At 33.9% G+C, this 18933-nt stretch overlaps 1 protein-coding gene across 1 annotated transcript in view; it reads left to right on the top strand.

Annotated features, from left to right (window-relative positions):
• LOC140850960 (kinesin-like protein KIN-7D, chloroplastic) overlaps positions 1-18058 on the top strand; it is a 32842-nt gene extending 14784 nt beyond the window's left edge. Inside the window, exons 9-23 of the mRNA XM_073244272.1 lie at positions 883-950; positions 3328-3390; positions 3561-3665; positions 5956-6060; positions 6215-6322; positions 6524-6670; positions 7950-8132; positions 8310-8468; positions 12589-12777; positions 14813-14953; positions 15036-15161; positions 15245-15295; positions 15537-15584; positions 15684-15866; positions 17352-18058. Coding sequence (XP_073100373.1) covers positions 883-950; positions 3328-3390; positions 3561-3665; positions 5956-6060; positions 6215-6322; positions 6524-6670; positions 7950-8132; positions 8310-8468; positions 12589-12777; positions 14813-14953; positions 15036-15161; positions 15245-15295; positions 15537-15584; positions 15684-15866; positions 17352-17858 — 2183 coding nt within the window. The 3' untranslated portion in view covers positions 17859-18058. The remainder of the gene's footprint in view (positions 1-882; positions 951-3327; positions 3391-3560; positions 3666-5955; positions 6061-6214; positions 6323-6523; positions 6671-7949; positions 8133-8309; positions 8469-12588; positions 12778-14812; positions 14954-15035; positions 15162-15244; positions 15296-15536; positions 15585-15683; positions 15867-17351) is intronic.
• The last annotated feature ends 875 nt before the right edge of the window (positions 18059-18933 follow it).

Genomic DNA, 18933 nt, shown 5'->3' with positions numbered 1-18933 from the left:
TTTGCGTCGTTCATGCCTTTGCTATGCTATTGGTGGCACAGGCCACTGGTGCACTTTGATACCCTATGTATACCAAGGTATCAACTCATGCCATTTCTGCAAGAGCCAATATAGGTTCATATTACTTAATATTCATGCTAATTTTGGAATCTAACGTCTCATTTATGTTTCTATTAATTTTGTCTAAAAAATATTCTTTAGTTAAAAATGGAATAGTATCAAAAATCAAATGTTAGACTATTGCATAAATCTGACTAAGATTTATGATATATCATGAAATTATGCCAACGTTTTGGCATGATTCTCTTTTTTTTTTTTTTTCTATTTCTTTCCATCTATGGATTTAAAAAGGAAATATGAAGGGGGAAATAGCTGGATCGGAACTCTTGCTAACCCTTCTGCTCCCTCTCTTTCTCTTCTCTTACCTTGAAACTAAGGGAGGAGAAAAGTGCGTCGGGCCCTTTCTTCCTCAATTGGTATGTCTTGAACTAGTACCGGGCCCTCATTGGGCCAAATCTGCACGGAACAAAGCGATTTCTGGCGGTTTGGCCTAGTAGGGACTGGTTTGCACCGGTTCAAGTACAAACCCATTTCGAGACAACAAATCGTCCTAGTTTATTTTCATTGTGGTATGGTACTGACCTAATTGTGCAGTTCCTTGATAGGAACCTTTGACTGTCTTTAAATTTTTTTGGCGTACTGCTATGGTACTGGTAATGTACCGCATTAGTCTTCTGTTTGTACATGGTCTGGTACCGAGACTTTGAACCTTGGTCAATAAGTTGTTTGCATTGGAAAGATGCATTTGTATTGTCTTTCTTCATGCAGTATACTAATGCCTTCTTTATCTTGCTAATGATGATAATTTTGACTTGGAGACAGAACATCGACATGTGGGATCTAATAACTTCAATTTACTAAGCAGCAGAAGTCATACAATATTCACACTGGTAATAGCCTGCAGTTTACTGGAATTTATATTGGAATTTAGAAACATAGTTATGTCTTGTTGTTGTTGCATTTCCTTATTGAAGAATTTGTGCCTAACCTAATTTTGGCTGATCTAATACGGTTCTGTAGCTTTGTAACTCTTCTGTCCCATTTTATATATTCTCTTTCGTTATTGAAGAATTCTGCCTAACCTAATTTTACCTGAACTAATTTGGTTCTGTAGCTTTGTATCTCTTCTGTCCCATTTCATATATTCTCCTAACTTATTGATTCCACTGAGATTTATTTGGTTTTCTGAAGCTTTAGATATATTTATAGACACTCTGAACGGTCAACTGAAATACTGAAACATACCTGTTTCTTTCTGTTTAGGCAAATTTTAAAGTGCTGCTGGCATTTTGCTTAGGTTTTATCAAGTTAGGCTCCTGGAGGCCTTCCATGTGATATACCTGGATCTAGACAACATATGCTCCTGCTGTCCTAAAAAAATATGTGCATACAATCTTTATCTTGAAACTATGAACTTGTGGTAGGGTTTTAGAGACAATAATTAGGTTCAGAAGGGTGTTAGCAATCAATATGGTCTCTGCCCCAAAATTCTATTAAGGGCCCATTTTTTTGTAGGTAAATATTATGAAAAAGTTGGTCAACTTTTTCATTGATCAACTTATCCATGTTCTCATACTTTTCAAGATGGGTAAGTTACTTTTCATGGGTCGCATTTACCCATGAAATTGGAAAAAAATTTTACCCACCGAGAGGGTGGCTAAATCATTTTTCCATCGGCCACTAAAGTAGATATTTAATTTTATTCGTAAAATACCCTGTCCTCATTTCCAATGCCTCCGTCATTCAATATCCAATAACTCAATCATCCACTCTCTCCAAATCTAAAAGCATAAAAGGTATTATGGGAAGTATGAATAAATTTTAGCAACTAACTCAGGAAGTAGTAATGCAAAAAAACATGGGTAATAGGTTTCGAAGCCACTTTCCCATACGTAAAAGAACATGGGTAAATTATTTTCCCATCTAAATGTTGCATAGAAAATATTTACCTAGGAAAATATAGATTCCCAAGTAAATTTTTTACCCACAGAAAAATGAACCCTAAGAGGTAACTAAAGACTCAACGCAAGAAGCAATATATCTACTCCCTAACCACAAAGATACCATGCATTGACAAGTCAAGATGCACATCATGACAAGTCAAGGAAGATGCAATCCAAAGAAGGGAAGAATTAGTACAAGAGTATCAAATAAGAATACGAAGCTTTAGTCTGTGTTCCAGTGTTTTAAGATGTGGTGCATACAGCTGCATATGTGCTTGTGCATGTAGATGCTGTCCCTTGACTGCACCACATTGCCTATATGTGGTTATATTGCATATGGACCAGAAAGGCAATCTACTTAGCATTGTGTGGCCACAATATGGCCCATTTAGTGTTCTGGGTCATATGCTGCCTGCTCTTATTTGGGCCTGCACAAATGAAGCAGGTTCAAGCTAATAATTAGGTTTGATGTGAGTTTAAAGTGGGCCTAATCAGGGTATTAATAACGTTAATATGTTAATTACATTATAATTATTGCTATTAAGTACTAAGTAGTAAGCATTGATATTAGTTGTTATTTGCTATTAATATTGATATTGCTGTTATTTATCAAAAATATATTGCTGCAACAATTGATGTCTAAAGTTTTTTTTTTTTTTTTTTTAATTTTTTAACTAGTTGAAAATAGTTACTGCATAGGAATCTGTAATATGCAGCTTGCATATTGCATATGTGTTATGTGGTCCATTGACCTCCTTTGTATGACATCCACCTTTTAAAACACTACTTAGTGAAATTCCAGTAGTAATCTTCACAACATAATGAAACAGTAACTTTATTGGATATTCCAAGACACCCCTCTTAGTAGCCAGTTGAGAGAGTCCCCCCGGGGTTTAATTGCTCCCCAACGGGATCCAACACTTCTATAATGGGTGAGGTATATAATTCAAATTTTTGCCACCTTATCAGCTTATCTAAAAATCAGGGCTTGTAATATCTTTTAATAACCATTGTGCATCAAATACTATCTTTTTAGTTAACTCCATTTTAAACCTGGGTTCCTGTCATTTGCAAAAACTTGCAATCATTATCCTAGACCAGTATGCGGGATGTGCAATTCGTGTGCTGTATTTAAGAGCGGCGCTGTTTATACAGTGTATCAAGGCTTGGAGAAGGCTTCAACGTTCAGCTTTGCATGCTGGACTCCAAGCTTTTCATGTCATATATAGAAATTTAAATTATGATTCACATACACTTGCTGTCATCATACTAGTTTTTGAATTCCAGATTGGCATTTATGTTTTGCTGTCCTGCTTTGCGACAGACAATAGAGAGTAGCCCCTGTGGTGAATGTAGTGAAGGGGAAGCAGTTCATCTTTCACAACTTGTAAGTCTATATATGTGGTGCTTCTTTAAAGTCTATATATGTAGTGAGGGGGAAATAGTTTATCTTTATTCTATTTAAAGTGTATAGTGATGTTGAATATGTTTGATGTATGCTCTCATAGAATGGTACTATCTGTTGATTCCTTATAAATTTCTTTTACTCATATGCAGAACCTCATCGATCTGGCAGGTTCAGAGAGCTCAAGGGCTGAAACTACTGGAGTACGTCGAAAAGAGGGATCCTATATCAACAAAAGCCTATTAACTCTTGGAACCGTAAGGCCTTAAACAAAAATGTTCACATTTATTTAAATTGTCAAATATGTTTCTCCAGTAAACTAGTTTAGCTTCTGCAATTTTTAATTATATCATCATTTTTGTGCTTATATGTGTATGCCTTGTTTGTTCCTTCAAATATTGATGATGCCATGAGCTTGATAGTAGTATAGAACCTTGAATGCACACCCAGTATGCTCAATCTAAGTAATTGCTGGTGACAGCTTCTCACTGCCCATCTTTGATACAAACTATAAAGAAAATTTTTGAATGATCTAAGAAACATCTATTTATCTAGAGGGTCCATATTCATGCTTTCATCAATTTTGTGGATGTGTATCTTTTCATGCGTTACTTAAGATTATTAACTGACATGAGAGAGAACATTGCAAAAAATCTCACTCAGGTATGGAAGACATAGTGGGATTCATAATTTTGTCATGCATCTCCTTGTTCGAATTAGAAATTTGTTTGATGACTTCGAATTTGTTCACTCATATATTCCCAAATGGAGGATGGCGTATGTAGTGAGCCTGTACATTGTAGTGGGAAAACTGATGCGCTTATTCATGTTTTCCTTCTGTATATGTAACATTATTTGCATTTTCTCACACTTTTAATTTTCATAAATGTGTTCATTGGTAAATGGTCTGATGAGATATAGAGAATAAAAGCTCTTTAGGAGAGAGCTTCTGTTTTACCATATGATGTGAAAGTTAGTCTCATATAACTTTTATGTCGAAGGCAAAATTTGGGAAGTTAAGTAAGGTGTGGGATATCAGATATGCCTTTCTAAGCCTCTAATTTGTTGTTTTGATGGATCATGTTTTTAAGCTTCTTGACTAATTCCATTCTTGGGCATTTGTTTCCTGTTTCTCCCTTTCTAATATCCATTTGACATTGTAGAGGCAGCACTTTAATCTATATCTGTAATGACATCCACATGTTTTCCTACGCACAAACAAAGAACAAAAAGGAAAAAAGGAAAAAAAAAGGAAATGAGAAGAAAAGGCTATAAACTGATTTCTTGCTATAGTAAAATTAAGCAGGGTCATAATCTGTCCAAATCATTTGTCAATGCATTTTATTTACAAAATCCATCCTTTCTAGGACCAGAATTACTCCTTGGTCTTCCCCATTGTTGGGCTTAGTTAATGTAATTGTGATAAGTTGTTCTATATAGAAGTTCCACAATTTGGATCCAACCCAAGGTTCAGGTTGTCATAGTGCCACTCATAGTTTGCCATACCATATGTATCATGCCATGAATTTTATGATGCAAATGCAATATTGGACTATTGGGATGGTTAGGTACACTATGAAACTGAAATTCACTTCATGGCTTGTATCAGGCCTTCTTGATGTGTTTGGGACTTTGAGGTAGCATTACTTGTTTATATTTAAGCTGGAACACCCAAAGTGTTGTTTGGACAGAAGTCACGGGACTGTTATATGATCTTATTCAGATCCCATTCTAAGACCACTTTTCCCTTAATATGGGTATGATTCCTGTTCTTGAAGAAAAATTAATTTGAGGAACATCTCTTGAAGGAGATAAATTTGATTTCTGTCTTTTGTTTTTTTCTTTCTTTTCTAAATGAAATGCTAATTTGTCCTTTTTTTGCTAAAAACCATTTTGCAGAGCATTGTTAGATCTTTTTTTGTTTTTGAATATTACATGTATCTATGGCTAGAGTGAACCGATGTTGGGAAGATTAGATGGATGTTCCCTGTCTTGCTTTGATCCAAACTTATAAATCAAAACTATAGCTACTTAAGTTCATGCAAAAGTTTTATCTTCTTAATATTGTTGAGTATGTGCAACCCACAGAGCTCTAAAGGTAATCATATTTTAAGTTCAGATTTTTGTAAAGAAATTTGTTTAAATTGAAAATTGTTATATTTTAATCTCATATTTATTACCGATAATAATGGAAAAATGTCATGCCCATGGATTTTTATATAATTATAGGGGCCAAATTTTATAATTAAAAGTATTTGACTTTAATAATCAACTCAACTCAGCCTCAATCCCAAACTAGTTGGGTTGGCTACATGAATCCTTTTTCCCCATTTTACTCAGTTTGGGGGCATACTTTCTAAAAAAAAAGTTTTTCGACTTTGATAACTCATATAAATGGGAAAATACATCTCTTTAAACCATTTCTACTTCATGTTTTGGATATATCAACGTTTTGTCAGTCATATTTACATTGTTTAAATCCATTATTTTGCTTTATTTATTTGATTTTGCAAGTTTACTCATTGAACTTCTTCAGTTTTTTTTCAGGTGATTGCAAAGTTAACTGATGGAAAAGCTACACATATTCCATACCGAGATTCTAAATTGACTCGACTCCTCCAGTCCTCCTTGAGTGGTCAAGGGCGTGTTTCTGTAAGATACACTTAGTTTTACTTATGACATAAGCAATTAACATGAACAAGGAATCAAGGAGTGGTTTGTAATGCTAGAGTTGTCTTGTTTATTAAACAGAAGAATATTATTGTCCTAAAGTATTCAGTAGTTTCACCTGTCTTCTGTTATACAGCTCATCTGCACAGTGACTCCATCCTCAAGCAATGCAGAAGAGACCCACAACACATTGAAATTTGCCCATCGTGCAAAACACATTGAGATTCAAGCATCACAAAACAAAGTATGCTTCTTTATCTTGTAGAATTAGTACATAATCTTACTTTAGTAACAACTGTGGATCAACTTTCTTAAGAGAGAGTTGCTTCTCCTACAAATCAGTCCTATGTTTTGTGCATTATATTCCATGTTTTGTCTTTTTCACTTGATTTCTTTTTTCTCTTAATTGTAATTTTTTCTCACATACTTTGTCTATGTTCTGCAGATTATTGATGAAAAATCTTTGATCAAGAAATATCAAAATGAGATTCGTAGTTTAAAAGAAGAGCTAGAACAATTAAAAAGGGGCATTGTGACTGTTGCTCCCTTAAAAGATATGGGAGAAGACGATATTGTTCTCTTGAAACAAAAGGTGTGCCTTTTCTACTAATTCTGCAATTTGTGGAAAATGATCTTTTTCTTCTATTTATTGACAGTTCATGTTGATGTAGTTAATCTGCTGAGCGTTTGATAATTTTTCTAAAATGCTAAATATTATTCAAATTGATATTATAGAGCTATATAAGAATGTTATGAAACTTGATGTTTGAGATCCATCATCAGAAAGTGAACATATAAAATGTTTAGCCATGAGAAACAGCACAAAAAAAAACTTTTGATGAAAACCTTCATAAAAATCTTCATAAGAGGCTCAGCTAAAGCATCGCTTTGAAGTTTGGTTTGATGGATATGGGAAAATTTGTACTTAACCTTTATTTTGTTGAGTTGGTGCAATAATAAATTCTCACTCATTCAAAAGTTTCTTCACATCTAGATGTTAATAATAATGCAGTTTTTTGAACCCATCCTAGATTCTTCCACAATTGTTCCTCCTTATGTTGGTCTTCACACTTTTTAATGGCATATCTCTGTTTCAAAACTTTTTCTTCTTTTGTCGTGTCAGAAATGTTGCCACTTTTGATGCTGTCTAGAATTGATCTAGACCCACTCCCCAGTAGAGTCCTTTATCAGTTTTTTATTAGCATATTTATTATTTTTCCTCTACTATCTCTTGCACTTAAATCTCGGTTGAGAACGAGTGAGTTTATGACAACTAATTCCGATTTCGATTTTGGGGTGTTTTTTCTGAGCCATCTTAGACATAGGAGGATAATGTGCCACCATTACATTTATCATTAAAACTGAAGTAAAAGAATTTTTATCATCTTTGACAAGAACATTCATTAAACTCTGACTATATGCTGTTCCCTTGCTATGCTTCTGAAAGTTGCAATTACCATCCCATGATATTACTTGAGGGCTGACAACTGGAAATATGTCCAGTGAAGTTATGGATAGGCAACCTAGATGGATGATTTGAATATAAAGGAAGAACTCTATACCATATACTAATGAGATCATCTGATGAGCAAAGAACTTATTGGTTTTATCCACATCAAATACTTGTGTGGACTGATTATCTGCAGTACGTTACTAAAAAGGAAATTAAGGCATCACTTGCAGTGTAAAAGTCACTTTGCATACTCAGTGCTCTATAGTATTTTTAAAAATTAAAAATATCAGTATTGATACTTCGTAAATGTTTAGATGTCTTCTTTACTTATTAGAAATATCAGCCTTTTAACACAAATTTGTTTTACCTTTTTCTTTTAATTTTCGATTTTAATTAAAATATGATGATGTGTATAAAGCTAGAGGATGGTCATGTAAAGTTACAATCGAGGCTGGAACAAGAAGAAGAAGCCAAAGCTGCTTTGCTGGGAAGGATACAACGATTAACAAAACTAATTTTGGTATCTACAAAAGCCACCCAATCTCCAAGGTTTCCTCAACGTCCTGGTCCAAGGCGAAGACACTCGTTTGGAGAAGAGGAGGTATGGTGATTAGCATCGATCCACATAAGTTCTTGAATAACTAATTTTAATTAACAGCTTCTAATGAATATTGTCATAGACCCATAAATATATCGTCTCAGTTCCCATGCAGTTAGGGTGTTATTCTTTCCAGCGCTTTAAATTACTCTGATTGTTGGTATTCATGTGAATGTGCAGCTTGCTTATCTCCCATATAGGAGGAGAGAGATGATCTTGGATACCGAAAACAGTGAATTTTTTGTTCCACTGGAAGGATATGGTGAAACTATGGATGATGCTTCCAAGGAGGAGAAGAAAAACCGAAAGCATGGGCTCCTAAATTGGTTCAAGCTTCGGGTATGCATAAATCTCTATTGGAAAGATCCTTGGTATCAGGGAAATCCATGCATTTAACACTTTATCACAGACCGAGTTTTCTGATTTATTAAGAGTTCTGTCTATAAATTTGTTCTGGTTCTTTTCTAATCTAAAGTAGAACTTACTAATGGATGTTATCTTGTCAGGATGTTTTTTCACCATTATATTTGTCTGTGACCTCATTTAGTAATGGTCGACACTCGATAAGAATATTGTATTATCTATACTTCGTTTATGTTGAGGTATATCTTCAAAGATTTAGTCATGGTACTGGTTTGAATTTGACCTTATGGTTGTGTGATCATTTTATCATCACATTATCTGCAACTAGATACAGATATGTGTTCACTGGATATAAACTATAAAATAATAAGGGCTTAAGGTTGATCCCTTATGTAACCCAGCTACTGTGTTTTTGTTGTTACATCCTGTTAACCCAACATAATGCGTAAATTGTTATAACCAGTATATAGAGCCCTATTAGTTTTTTTTTCAGAAACTCTGCTTGTTAGTGCAATTAGTTCCATTGCAGTACTTCATTTGGAGCCAATACTTAACACTTTTCATGATGACCATTGAAGTTGTTGCTCTTGGTAATTGCACATCATCCACAATGCGTAGCACTATGCAAGATATGGGCATCAAGGTTATGATAGCTGTATAAAAACTAGTGCTGCATATAGTAAAATAGAAAGAGAAAATTGTGAGAACGAACATCAATTTTGATTGTGTGTATGCATTAACAAGCAAAATTGATGTTCATTCTTTTCTTTTATCAACCTTCACATTCTAAAAATTGCTGTTAGACTACCTCTATAATTGTAAAGAATTAATCATGTCTAAGGAACATTAAGGACAGCTAGAGCTGCAGGCTCTGTTGTCTCTGCATGGTATGAACCAAAAACAGCCCCATCTTCATGTTTGAACAATTTTAGGTTTTTTTTCATATGGCAGCAATTACAATTAACATCAATCATCCATGTAACATTCAGAGCACTGTCGATGTTGTTCTCATCATTTAGGTACATACTTTCTTCTCATACAATTTTTTGCATACACAGAGCGTAAGCTTGTAAATTTTCTCCCAGTTTGCAAATATTTTTTTAACTGATAGGAGGCAATTAGCAAGTGGTTGCTTGAATTCTTCCAATGGCAACTAGTTATACAGTTATACTATCACTGCAGTTCATAGTTGATACTCTGTGCTGCAATAATTTGGTGGTGACAGTCCTGGAATGTTGAAACTTGTTGTATAAAAGGCAAGAAAATCAATCAGTGCTTCCTAGTTACAAAAAAGTGCTAAAACCATGCCACTATTATATATTAGTGATCCTACCGGTCCCATCTATTTGTGCTTTTAACTCAACTGAAAGTGAATATTTGCATAGATTCACTCTGAAACATATCACTACTAATTCAACAGCATATATGAGATGCATGACATATCAAGGTCTGCAATCTCGGTGCCTCGTACCATTTTGGTACTTTACTTTTTCAGTACAGTATGGTCTGGGTATGCTACGATCATTATGGTATGGTATGCACCCTATATTGAGATAGCTTCCGAATCTTTTTTCTCACTTTTTATCATGGTAGTATGATACCATCCAAAACTGGGCGGTGTGGGTTGGTACCGAGTGGAACCACGCCTAGTTTGGCCCAATTCTAGTACTGAACCAGCAAACCGATCCAGTTCCCCTTCAATTTGGTATGGTACTCCCTGAACTAGATGTGCAGGTCAGTTTTCCATGATGAGACCATCCTTTCTTTTTATCTTGTTGACTGCTTCAAATTTGATTGCATCTCATGAATAAGGTCAGGTACATATATCCTCATGTTTTTACACCGTTCACACTATACATTTCTCAAAATTCCATTAAATACATGTGGACCCTTCAATGTTTATGCAATAATTTATGCATATGGACTTTGCTTTTGCTAATTTGTGCTGTTTGGGCCAAAATCACTAGTTCATGGACTTATTTTTACTGGTCAAAGTGTATTTAGTTGCATTTTTAGGTCCTTTAGGGATACGTAGGCCGTTGGTGTAGATTTGCAAAGCGAGTGGTAGAAATCCTGCACCCCATTGCTTCCCTTCCTTTACTTCCAAACATCAGTATTATCCAGTAAGATCTTCTCTTTAATTTCTTGTTTTTACTCCTTATAAGAGACATGCATGATAACTGATTTCTACAGGATTTCTTGTATGTTTGTGACTATTCTACCTTAAAGCTTCTTTACCACTATTTGGTGATCTGTAGTGAAAGAACTTTTATAATCAATAATTCCCCACTGGCATCAACATCATGCTGGATGCACACAAGGTTCTAAATAACAGTATTATAACCATTATGATATTGATTTTATGTAATAACAGGAGAAAAAGATAATGGTAATGATATTGCATTTTTTAGCATTATAATGGTTGGTTATAACATAAATAACAGCTGTTATTTCACTTGTGTCTTTCTCTGTGTAAAGCACTAATTTTCAAATTTCATTTTTTCGCATCAAATTTTTCTTTAAATTTGATTGTATGGTCTAAAAACATAATATTTTTTATCTAATGAAAAGTGAATGGATTCCTGTTATTACTTGTTTCTTTCTATTATAACACCATTATAATAACCATTATAACAGTGATTATTAATATAAAAATTTTGAAATGCTACTTTTTGAGGCAAACAATGGCCATTATAACTGTTATTATTGTCAACAATGGTTTTCATGGGGGTGTGCATAATGTGTTATTTAAAACCATCGATGCACATTGATAATTTTTGGTGAAGTTGTGAAAGTACAATGCTTTTCATCTTAATCCTGACTTTTAGAGGTTAATGAAATACCAAATATAGTATTTGTTGTCAAAAAAAATATGATATGAATGAACATTGTCAACTTGCTGGTTCTTGGCCAAGCTGGTGAGAATTGAAGTAAAGCTATTTCCCAGGCTAGGTTTCTATGCTTGTTTTTGCATAACATGAAAAGATTTATAGTCAGATGACAGATGAAGCTGGCAGTGAGTTCTGATGATACCTTGTTGTTGAGGAGCGGTGATGGTGAAAGTTTATATCTCACACATCTTTGATGAGGAGACATTTTTTCCCTCACGACCAATGCCTTATGAAGTTAACAATTAGGGGCAAGTGATGTAGTTCTAGAAAAAAGGAAAGACATTCTTGTATCATGTGAGCCTTCATGGAGACTAGACATTTGATAGACACGGCAATATGCAAAAGCACTGAGGCCACAATCAGATGTATGGGCCTCAAAGAAAGAAATTTACTCTTACTAAGCGACATAAGGATTTGCAATGCTCTTGAAAGGAATTAATATGCCATTTCATATTCCATCGCAGAAGCAAAATGTAATTTGCAATCAATTATTGAGCAACAAGTCATCACCAAAATAGCCTGCAAGCCTTATCATTTAGTAACTTTAAGTAGATAATAGTGAGATTACCCTTTGTTTACGTGATCCCACTGCCAAAAAAAAAGGGAACCAGATCACAGTATTCATCCTTATCCACAAAATGGTTGAAGGTATTCACTTAGAAATTTGTTATCATTCAGTTCACAATGTTAATTATCTTTGAGAAATCCCAAGATACTTGTAGAAAGAACTGTTCATTGGATATGATGCTTTGAACAAGGAATTCACGGATAGTTGAAAATATTTATCAGCAATATCCATTTGTCTCTAACAGGACCACTACGGTCTCTTTATATGGAATCATAACAAAGGATGATTCTTGCATTCTACTGTTTCTATGATATGGACAAAAGATAAAAAATCCTCCTTCAGAGCAAAAGGGCCCTCTCATATAAGGACCAGCAGAGCATTTGGCTCATCATTATATTAATGGTTTGATTTCCTCTACAGCTGATTTGTGTTTAGTTCTTCCCTCTTCTTGTTTACTTGATGTACATGTGAGCATGTAACCTGAAAAGGTGCTTCATGCTTCAAACTTTGTGTTAGAATGTCTAATGTAGGTTCATATTCTAGTAATCCTCTGGAATGCTGCTCTTTTTTTTTTTCTTTTATATTGTAACATGCTTCTCTCTTTTGGTTCATGTATAATTTAGAATTCTCTCTCCAGAAACGTGACAGTGGTGGGACAACATTGACAAGTTCTGATGGTGACAAATCAAGTGGGACAAAGTCATTCACTGCACCTTCAACTCCTCATGCGGAGAGTATAAACTTTCATGTGGAACCAAGAAATTCAAATTCTTTAATCACAGAAAATATTCCTGCTGATAATCTTTCTCTGCAGGACACACCTCTGGTATGAAGTTTATGTAATATATATGTGCATGTGGCTTCTTGTTTAACCACTAAGTTCACTTATTGGGTTATGCCATATATTTAAATCTGAAAGAAACTAAATTCAAGTATTGAATGCAGTCTATGAAATTTAGATTATCAGAGGGTATAACATCACCATTTACTGTCATTCTGAGTTTTCCCATTCTTATAGAATGCATTTATTGATGCTATAAATTCTTATTTTTTGGTGAAAATTGTTCACTAATTGCATTCGGAGTTTGAACACCATTAGCAGTTTAGCACAATTATTTTCCATAGATATGCTTGCTTGACAATGAAATATTACCTAAGCATCATGTTTTATGTGATTTTTCTAAAATTTTGGGCCTCATCTCATTTGAATTGATATCCCACCTGCATACCATGGTTCCATGTAATTCTACCACATCAAGTTTTACTTTAGAAGCTTTGTCTGAAATAAGGATTATTTGGCTTATACATCTCCAAGAAATTCGAAATTTTAAAATTAAAGAGTAAGATAGAATGATTTTAACTATGTTATTAACATTTTTTTAGGCAGATTACAAGGTAACAAAGGAGAAAACCATGGACAGTAATGAAAATGGTAAAACTATGTTCTTATGTTCCTTCTATCATAGGATATGATGGAAGATATACAAATCCAAACAAGTTAAAAAGAAGATACAGCCATAGAGGTATGGATCTATTAAAGTATATAAGTCTACAATGGATTGCTCATGGAATAAGTTAGATGTGGATTAGTATTTCTTGAGACTATACAGTTATTTGAGAGATATTTAGTAGATTTTTTAGCTTGGTACACCTTGTGTTTAGGATTTATTATGAACAATAACATGCTCCCACTTGGTGCAGCATGTGGAGAATTTCACCCTAAAAGTTATGTGAATCTGAAATTAAGTGTGCATGCACTTGCTAAGTAGGCAAGCAATCATTGTTTAGAGAAAAGAATTCCCATATTTTACAGTTTACTCAACTTATTGTAGAATTTGAGTACCTTTCTTGTGTTTTGGTTTAGAGTAAACATATTTGGCTGTTAGTCCAATAGATGTTGAGGTTTATAATTTTGGTTTTTGACAGCGATTCAGCCAGACTAAAAGTTCTTTTTCATATTTGAAACATTTCTGATAGTTTCAGGAAAAGCAATTCAGAACATGAAACATGCATTGAGTGAAATTATAAAGAATATTCAAGGAAAATAAAAAGTTGATCTGTTGTTCACAAATTACAAGAGTGAAGATGTGACATTTGAAACACTAATCGTGAAGAGTATATGATGTTTTTAGTGTGAGCTTGCCAAATGACAAGGCTGAGTGTAATGGGATTAATCAAGATTATCAATTTTTAGCCATTGTTTTTCTTTATTTTTTAAGAAAGGGAAATGGTAACACAGACTAGGGAAAATTTTGGAGCAAGTTATGCTCAAATTGTAATGTGACTTCATAACATGTTTTGTTAAAAATATTTAATGTTTAGGTGTAAAAGGTCTATCTTCTCCCCTGATCTAGCTGCCAAAAGGGAAAAGAAACATGGAAGGGGAAAGACATACTTTTAAGATAAAAGATTGATCATCATTGAATTATGTCTAGAATGCAATATTTAAGAATCTTATACGTTTGATGTGGATGTATGAGGCAGACAACATAAAACCGAAAAGAAATGGAAAAAAGCACATTTTCTTTAATCCTCTTTTGGGGCTGCTACATGCCTATCTGCTTTAATTTGCTTTAGAACCATGGAACAACGTTGGCCCATGTAGATCAAGCTTTAATGTTGTCAGTATTTTTATCTAGTTTGATGGGATAATAATTTTCATTCTTCTTGAGCAGTTAATTGTTAGGCCTGCTTAAGTAATGAAGTTGACAGAATGTCATACCTTGTTCTTTTTTTTCCCTTTTTGTTTGGAGTATACGTACTGTCAAATATCAAGTGCTATATGTGTGGCTTCTGTTTCAGGAATGTTATTTGGAATATTTTTTAAACTTAATTAACTTCCATGTGTTATCTTATGATAGACCAGCATTAAAACTATAGACCATGTTGATTTGCTAAGAGAGCAACTAAAAATTCTGTCTGGAGAAGTAGCACTTCATTCTAGTGTTTTAAAGCGATTGTCAGATGAGGCAAACAATAATCCAAAGAACGAGCAGATTCAAGTAATGTATCATTTCCTATATTTTTTTCTCGGTCAATATGTGTAAAGCATGTAGGTCTTGCTGATATATTTTGAACTTGCAGATGGAGATAAGGAAGATTAGCAATGAAATCAAAGCCAAAAACCAGCACATAGCTTCTTTAGAACAGCAGATGGCTGATTCAATTTCTGCTAATCAAAACAAAATGGACAAACTGGGTCTCTCACCGGTGATTTTTTAACATGTAATATATTACTCATTTTGATTAAGTATAAATAAATAATCAATTTTTTACCTTTGTTTTTGTTGCAGTCTTATGCTGAACTGGTAGAACAACTCAATGAGAAGTCTTTTGAACTTGAGGTACTAAGTTATCTTTAAATTGTACTCTTTCATGTAAATCTTTGCATAGATGCATCTCCAAATACTTTGTGGCAAGTGGATTAGTTTAAAGTTGTCATTACTCTGAACGAAACCTCACCTGTGCTTTTGTGAATCATTTGACTGGAAAATTTGGAATATGTAAAGAAGCTAATCAAATTGGATATATTTTGGCTTGTATTGAAAACTAAGTTTGGAGATGCTGTTGGGTGATCTATTCCAGGTGAAAACTGCAGATAACAGAGTGATACAGGATCAGCTGCAACAAAAGGTGAAATTTAATAATAGGTTATATTTATCTTCTCTTGGTTGTATGACCATTGGATACAAATCACCCAGTTGTAACACTTGAATTGATTCTCCTTGTTAGATATGTGAATGTGAAGAATTGCGGGAAACAATTGCTTCACTGAAACAACCGATTGCCTCTTCAACAAGTTGTGAATCACAACATTGCTCTGGGGGAACTAATTTTGAGACGGAGTTCCCTGCAAGCAAAGAAAATGCACCATTGAGAGATGTTACTACAGAGTTGCTGCAGCAAGCACATATGGTCAGTTCTATGTCTATATGATTCCTCTATACCTAGAAATCATGGACTTGACACATGAATATTGATGTGCCAATATAGCAATTCATAAAAGGATCGGATATGAAAAAGTTGGGGTATGGCAATGAATAACTTTTTTTTTTAATATATGTGGAAAAAAAACACCCATATAGAACTAATAATTCAACCCATGCTTCCATGATAACATCAGCATCCTAATCTCTAAAAGTAGCTACGCATCACACCCCCCCAAACCCCGAAACACACATGCACACAAAAACCACAAAAAAAGAGAAAAAAAGGAAAAATAGAAGCAGCATCCCTGATGCTTGGAGGTATATGAGAAGTATTTTCTAGCATATGGGAGAAAAATCCATTCCAACAAAAAAAAAAAAAAACTTAAAATAGCTTCCTGGCATATATCCTATCCATATGCAATATGTGTCGGTATCTGATATGCATATTGTCTATGGACATGGTCTATGCTTATATTTTTTGTTCCATGCAAGAAGGTCAAAAGAAGTGCCATTTGTTTGTTTACCTTACAAAAATTTTTGCGTTCACACAAGTAAAATTTAGCTCTAATAATGACATAATATTTGCATCCCTTCTTTTGTGACTCTTATAATCATCCACTTAGAAGAGGTGACATCCTATTCGTCATTTATCTGTGTTCATATTTTTTTTCACTTCCTACATCAGGGCCATAAGCAGCAACTCTATTCTGGTTTGCATTCCACAATTGTAGCATGCAATTTATGTAAGTTTGCCTATTTAGATCATAATTTTTACATGTGATATGAATGCAATTCCAGCATGGAGTCTTGACTTTTATCCTCTCTGCTTAGCCTTCTCCTTTTGTGGAGGCTGGAAAGTGCTTGATTTATTTCAAAGTTGGAAACATTGCAGGGTTGCTTCCCAGTTCCACGAGTCAAGCTGACATATGAGATAGATCTCACAACCCACCAATTGAACTACTAATTTTACTGGCAAATGCCTCTTGTCCATGTCTTGCTTATTGAGACTTGGAAACAAATTTAGAATATTGACATTAAGTTGAGAACTAGTAATAAAATTGTCAAACTTTAATGGGTAATCGTGGAGTTTATGAAGCTAAATCCTCAGAGATGTAGTTAAAGCTTACCGTTCAAGATCACTTGTCAAGTATTTTGCGGAGAAAAAAAAAACAACTTAGCATTGTCCTATAAATGTGAAAACTTCATGCACTGCAAGTTGGGGATAATGTATGTAGCTCTAGAGCATTGAATATTTATGTGAATCCACCAATAAAAGGGCTCGATAAATGGACAATTTGTTTAAAATATCATGGATAAATGATTGACAAAAGCAGGTTGACTTTCTGGAGTGCATGTGGTTGTAATATTCACTGTAATTCTTTAGATAATATTCTCTCTCTTTTTGAGGCATCTTTCTTTATAATACATCCTGTCAATACCGTCCGCTAAAATTCTTTATTGACTCCCTTAGGCTTCCGAGATTGAGGAACTTAAGCAGAAAGTAGCTGAACTTACTGAAGCTAAAGCGCAACTAGAAACCCGAAACCAGAAGCTGGCAGACGAGAGTGCATATGCCAAAGGGTTGGCTTCGGCTGCAGGTGTGGAGTTGAAGGCACTGTCAGAAGAAGTCACCAAACTCATGAACCATAATGAGAGGCTGGCTGCTGAATTAGCTTCAGTGAGAAGTTCTGCTCAGCGGAGAGTGAGCAATGGACCAAAGAATGCCAAAAGAGACAACCACCTCAAGCGGCATGAACCAACACCCAGGAGAGAAGTGAATGCTAGCTATGAAAGAGAGCAGACACTTGAAGCTGTGCTTCTGGAAAAGGAGCAGAGAGAAGCAGAGCTTCAGAAGAAAGTAGAAGAATCCAAACAGAGGGAAGCCTTCCTAGAAAATGAACTGGCCAACATGTGGGTTCTCGTAGCAAAGCTGAAGAAATCTCAAGCAAATGAACCTGATGATTTAGATGCCAAATGAAATTGGGTTGGAAAGCGAAGATAAGAGTGGATGGTGAGAGTTATTGTTTTGGTTGGTCCATGGGATTTCGGTTTTTGTATGTAAGAAAAATATTGTATATTGAGCTTGTTTTGTATTGTGAATTGGCGTTGTTCTTATTTGTTTCTATTTTATATGTCAGTTTTCATTCAAATTATTGATCGAGTTGCGTTGACTTTTAACTGGTGCGAATTGTCCTCCATATTTTGCAGAAATGTTGCATCTTTGTGTGATGTCAGCCCGCCAGAAATTTTTATCATTGCTTCAAGTTGTCACTGATCTGAATAATTTGTTATGACATCAATCCTCGTAACGTTTCAGAAGATAAGGAATCTGGTCCATAGATTTCCACTTGATGAACAAGTTAAGATGCAGTTATGCTAGCTGCTTTACATTTTAATGTGGTATATGGGTAGGAGTACATATTTTTTTGTGGAAGCTAATGAAAGGCAAATAACTAGAAGATTCACTGATGATTTTTTCTAGGAATCTTTAGCAGCCTCCGTGAGTCCGTTCTTTTGTTGGTAAATTTTATGAAAAATTTTTATTAACTAATTTATGTATATTTTTATATTTTTTTAAGATAAATAAATTATTTTTTATGGATAATATTTATTTATGAAATGAAAAAAAAATTATCCATCTAGAAGGTGGCTAAATTATTTTCTCATCAAGTAAAAAAATAATCTTTTTAATTCATTCTTATTATATCCTTAATTTTATAACAATAATATAATATAATATTTATATAATATATTATAATAATATAATACTATAATAATATAATATATTATTATCTATAATAACATATATTAATATAATGTAATATATTATAATATAATAATATAATATATTATATATGGATAAATCAATGCAACTTATCCAGAAAAATAGTAATACAAAAGAACATTGCTAACACATTTTCGAGCTATTTTTCAATGCATAAAAGAATATAAATAAATTATTTTTTTATCTAAATATTATTCATGAAATATTTTTTTAAAAAAATAATATTTTTTGAATAATTTTTTTTTCGAGCTATTTTTCAATGCATAAA

The sequence above is a fragment of the Elaeis guineensis genome, chromosome 10, assembly GCF_000442705.2.
Source record: "Elaeis guineensis isolate ETL-2024a chromosome 10, EG11, whole genome shotgun sequence".
NCBI classification, from domain to species: Eukaryota; Viridiplantae; Streptophyta; class Magnoliopsida; order Arecales; family Arecaceae; genus Elaeis; species Elaeis guineensis.
This window is presented reverse-complemented; position numbering and strand designations above follow the sequence as displayed.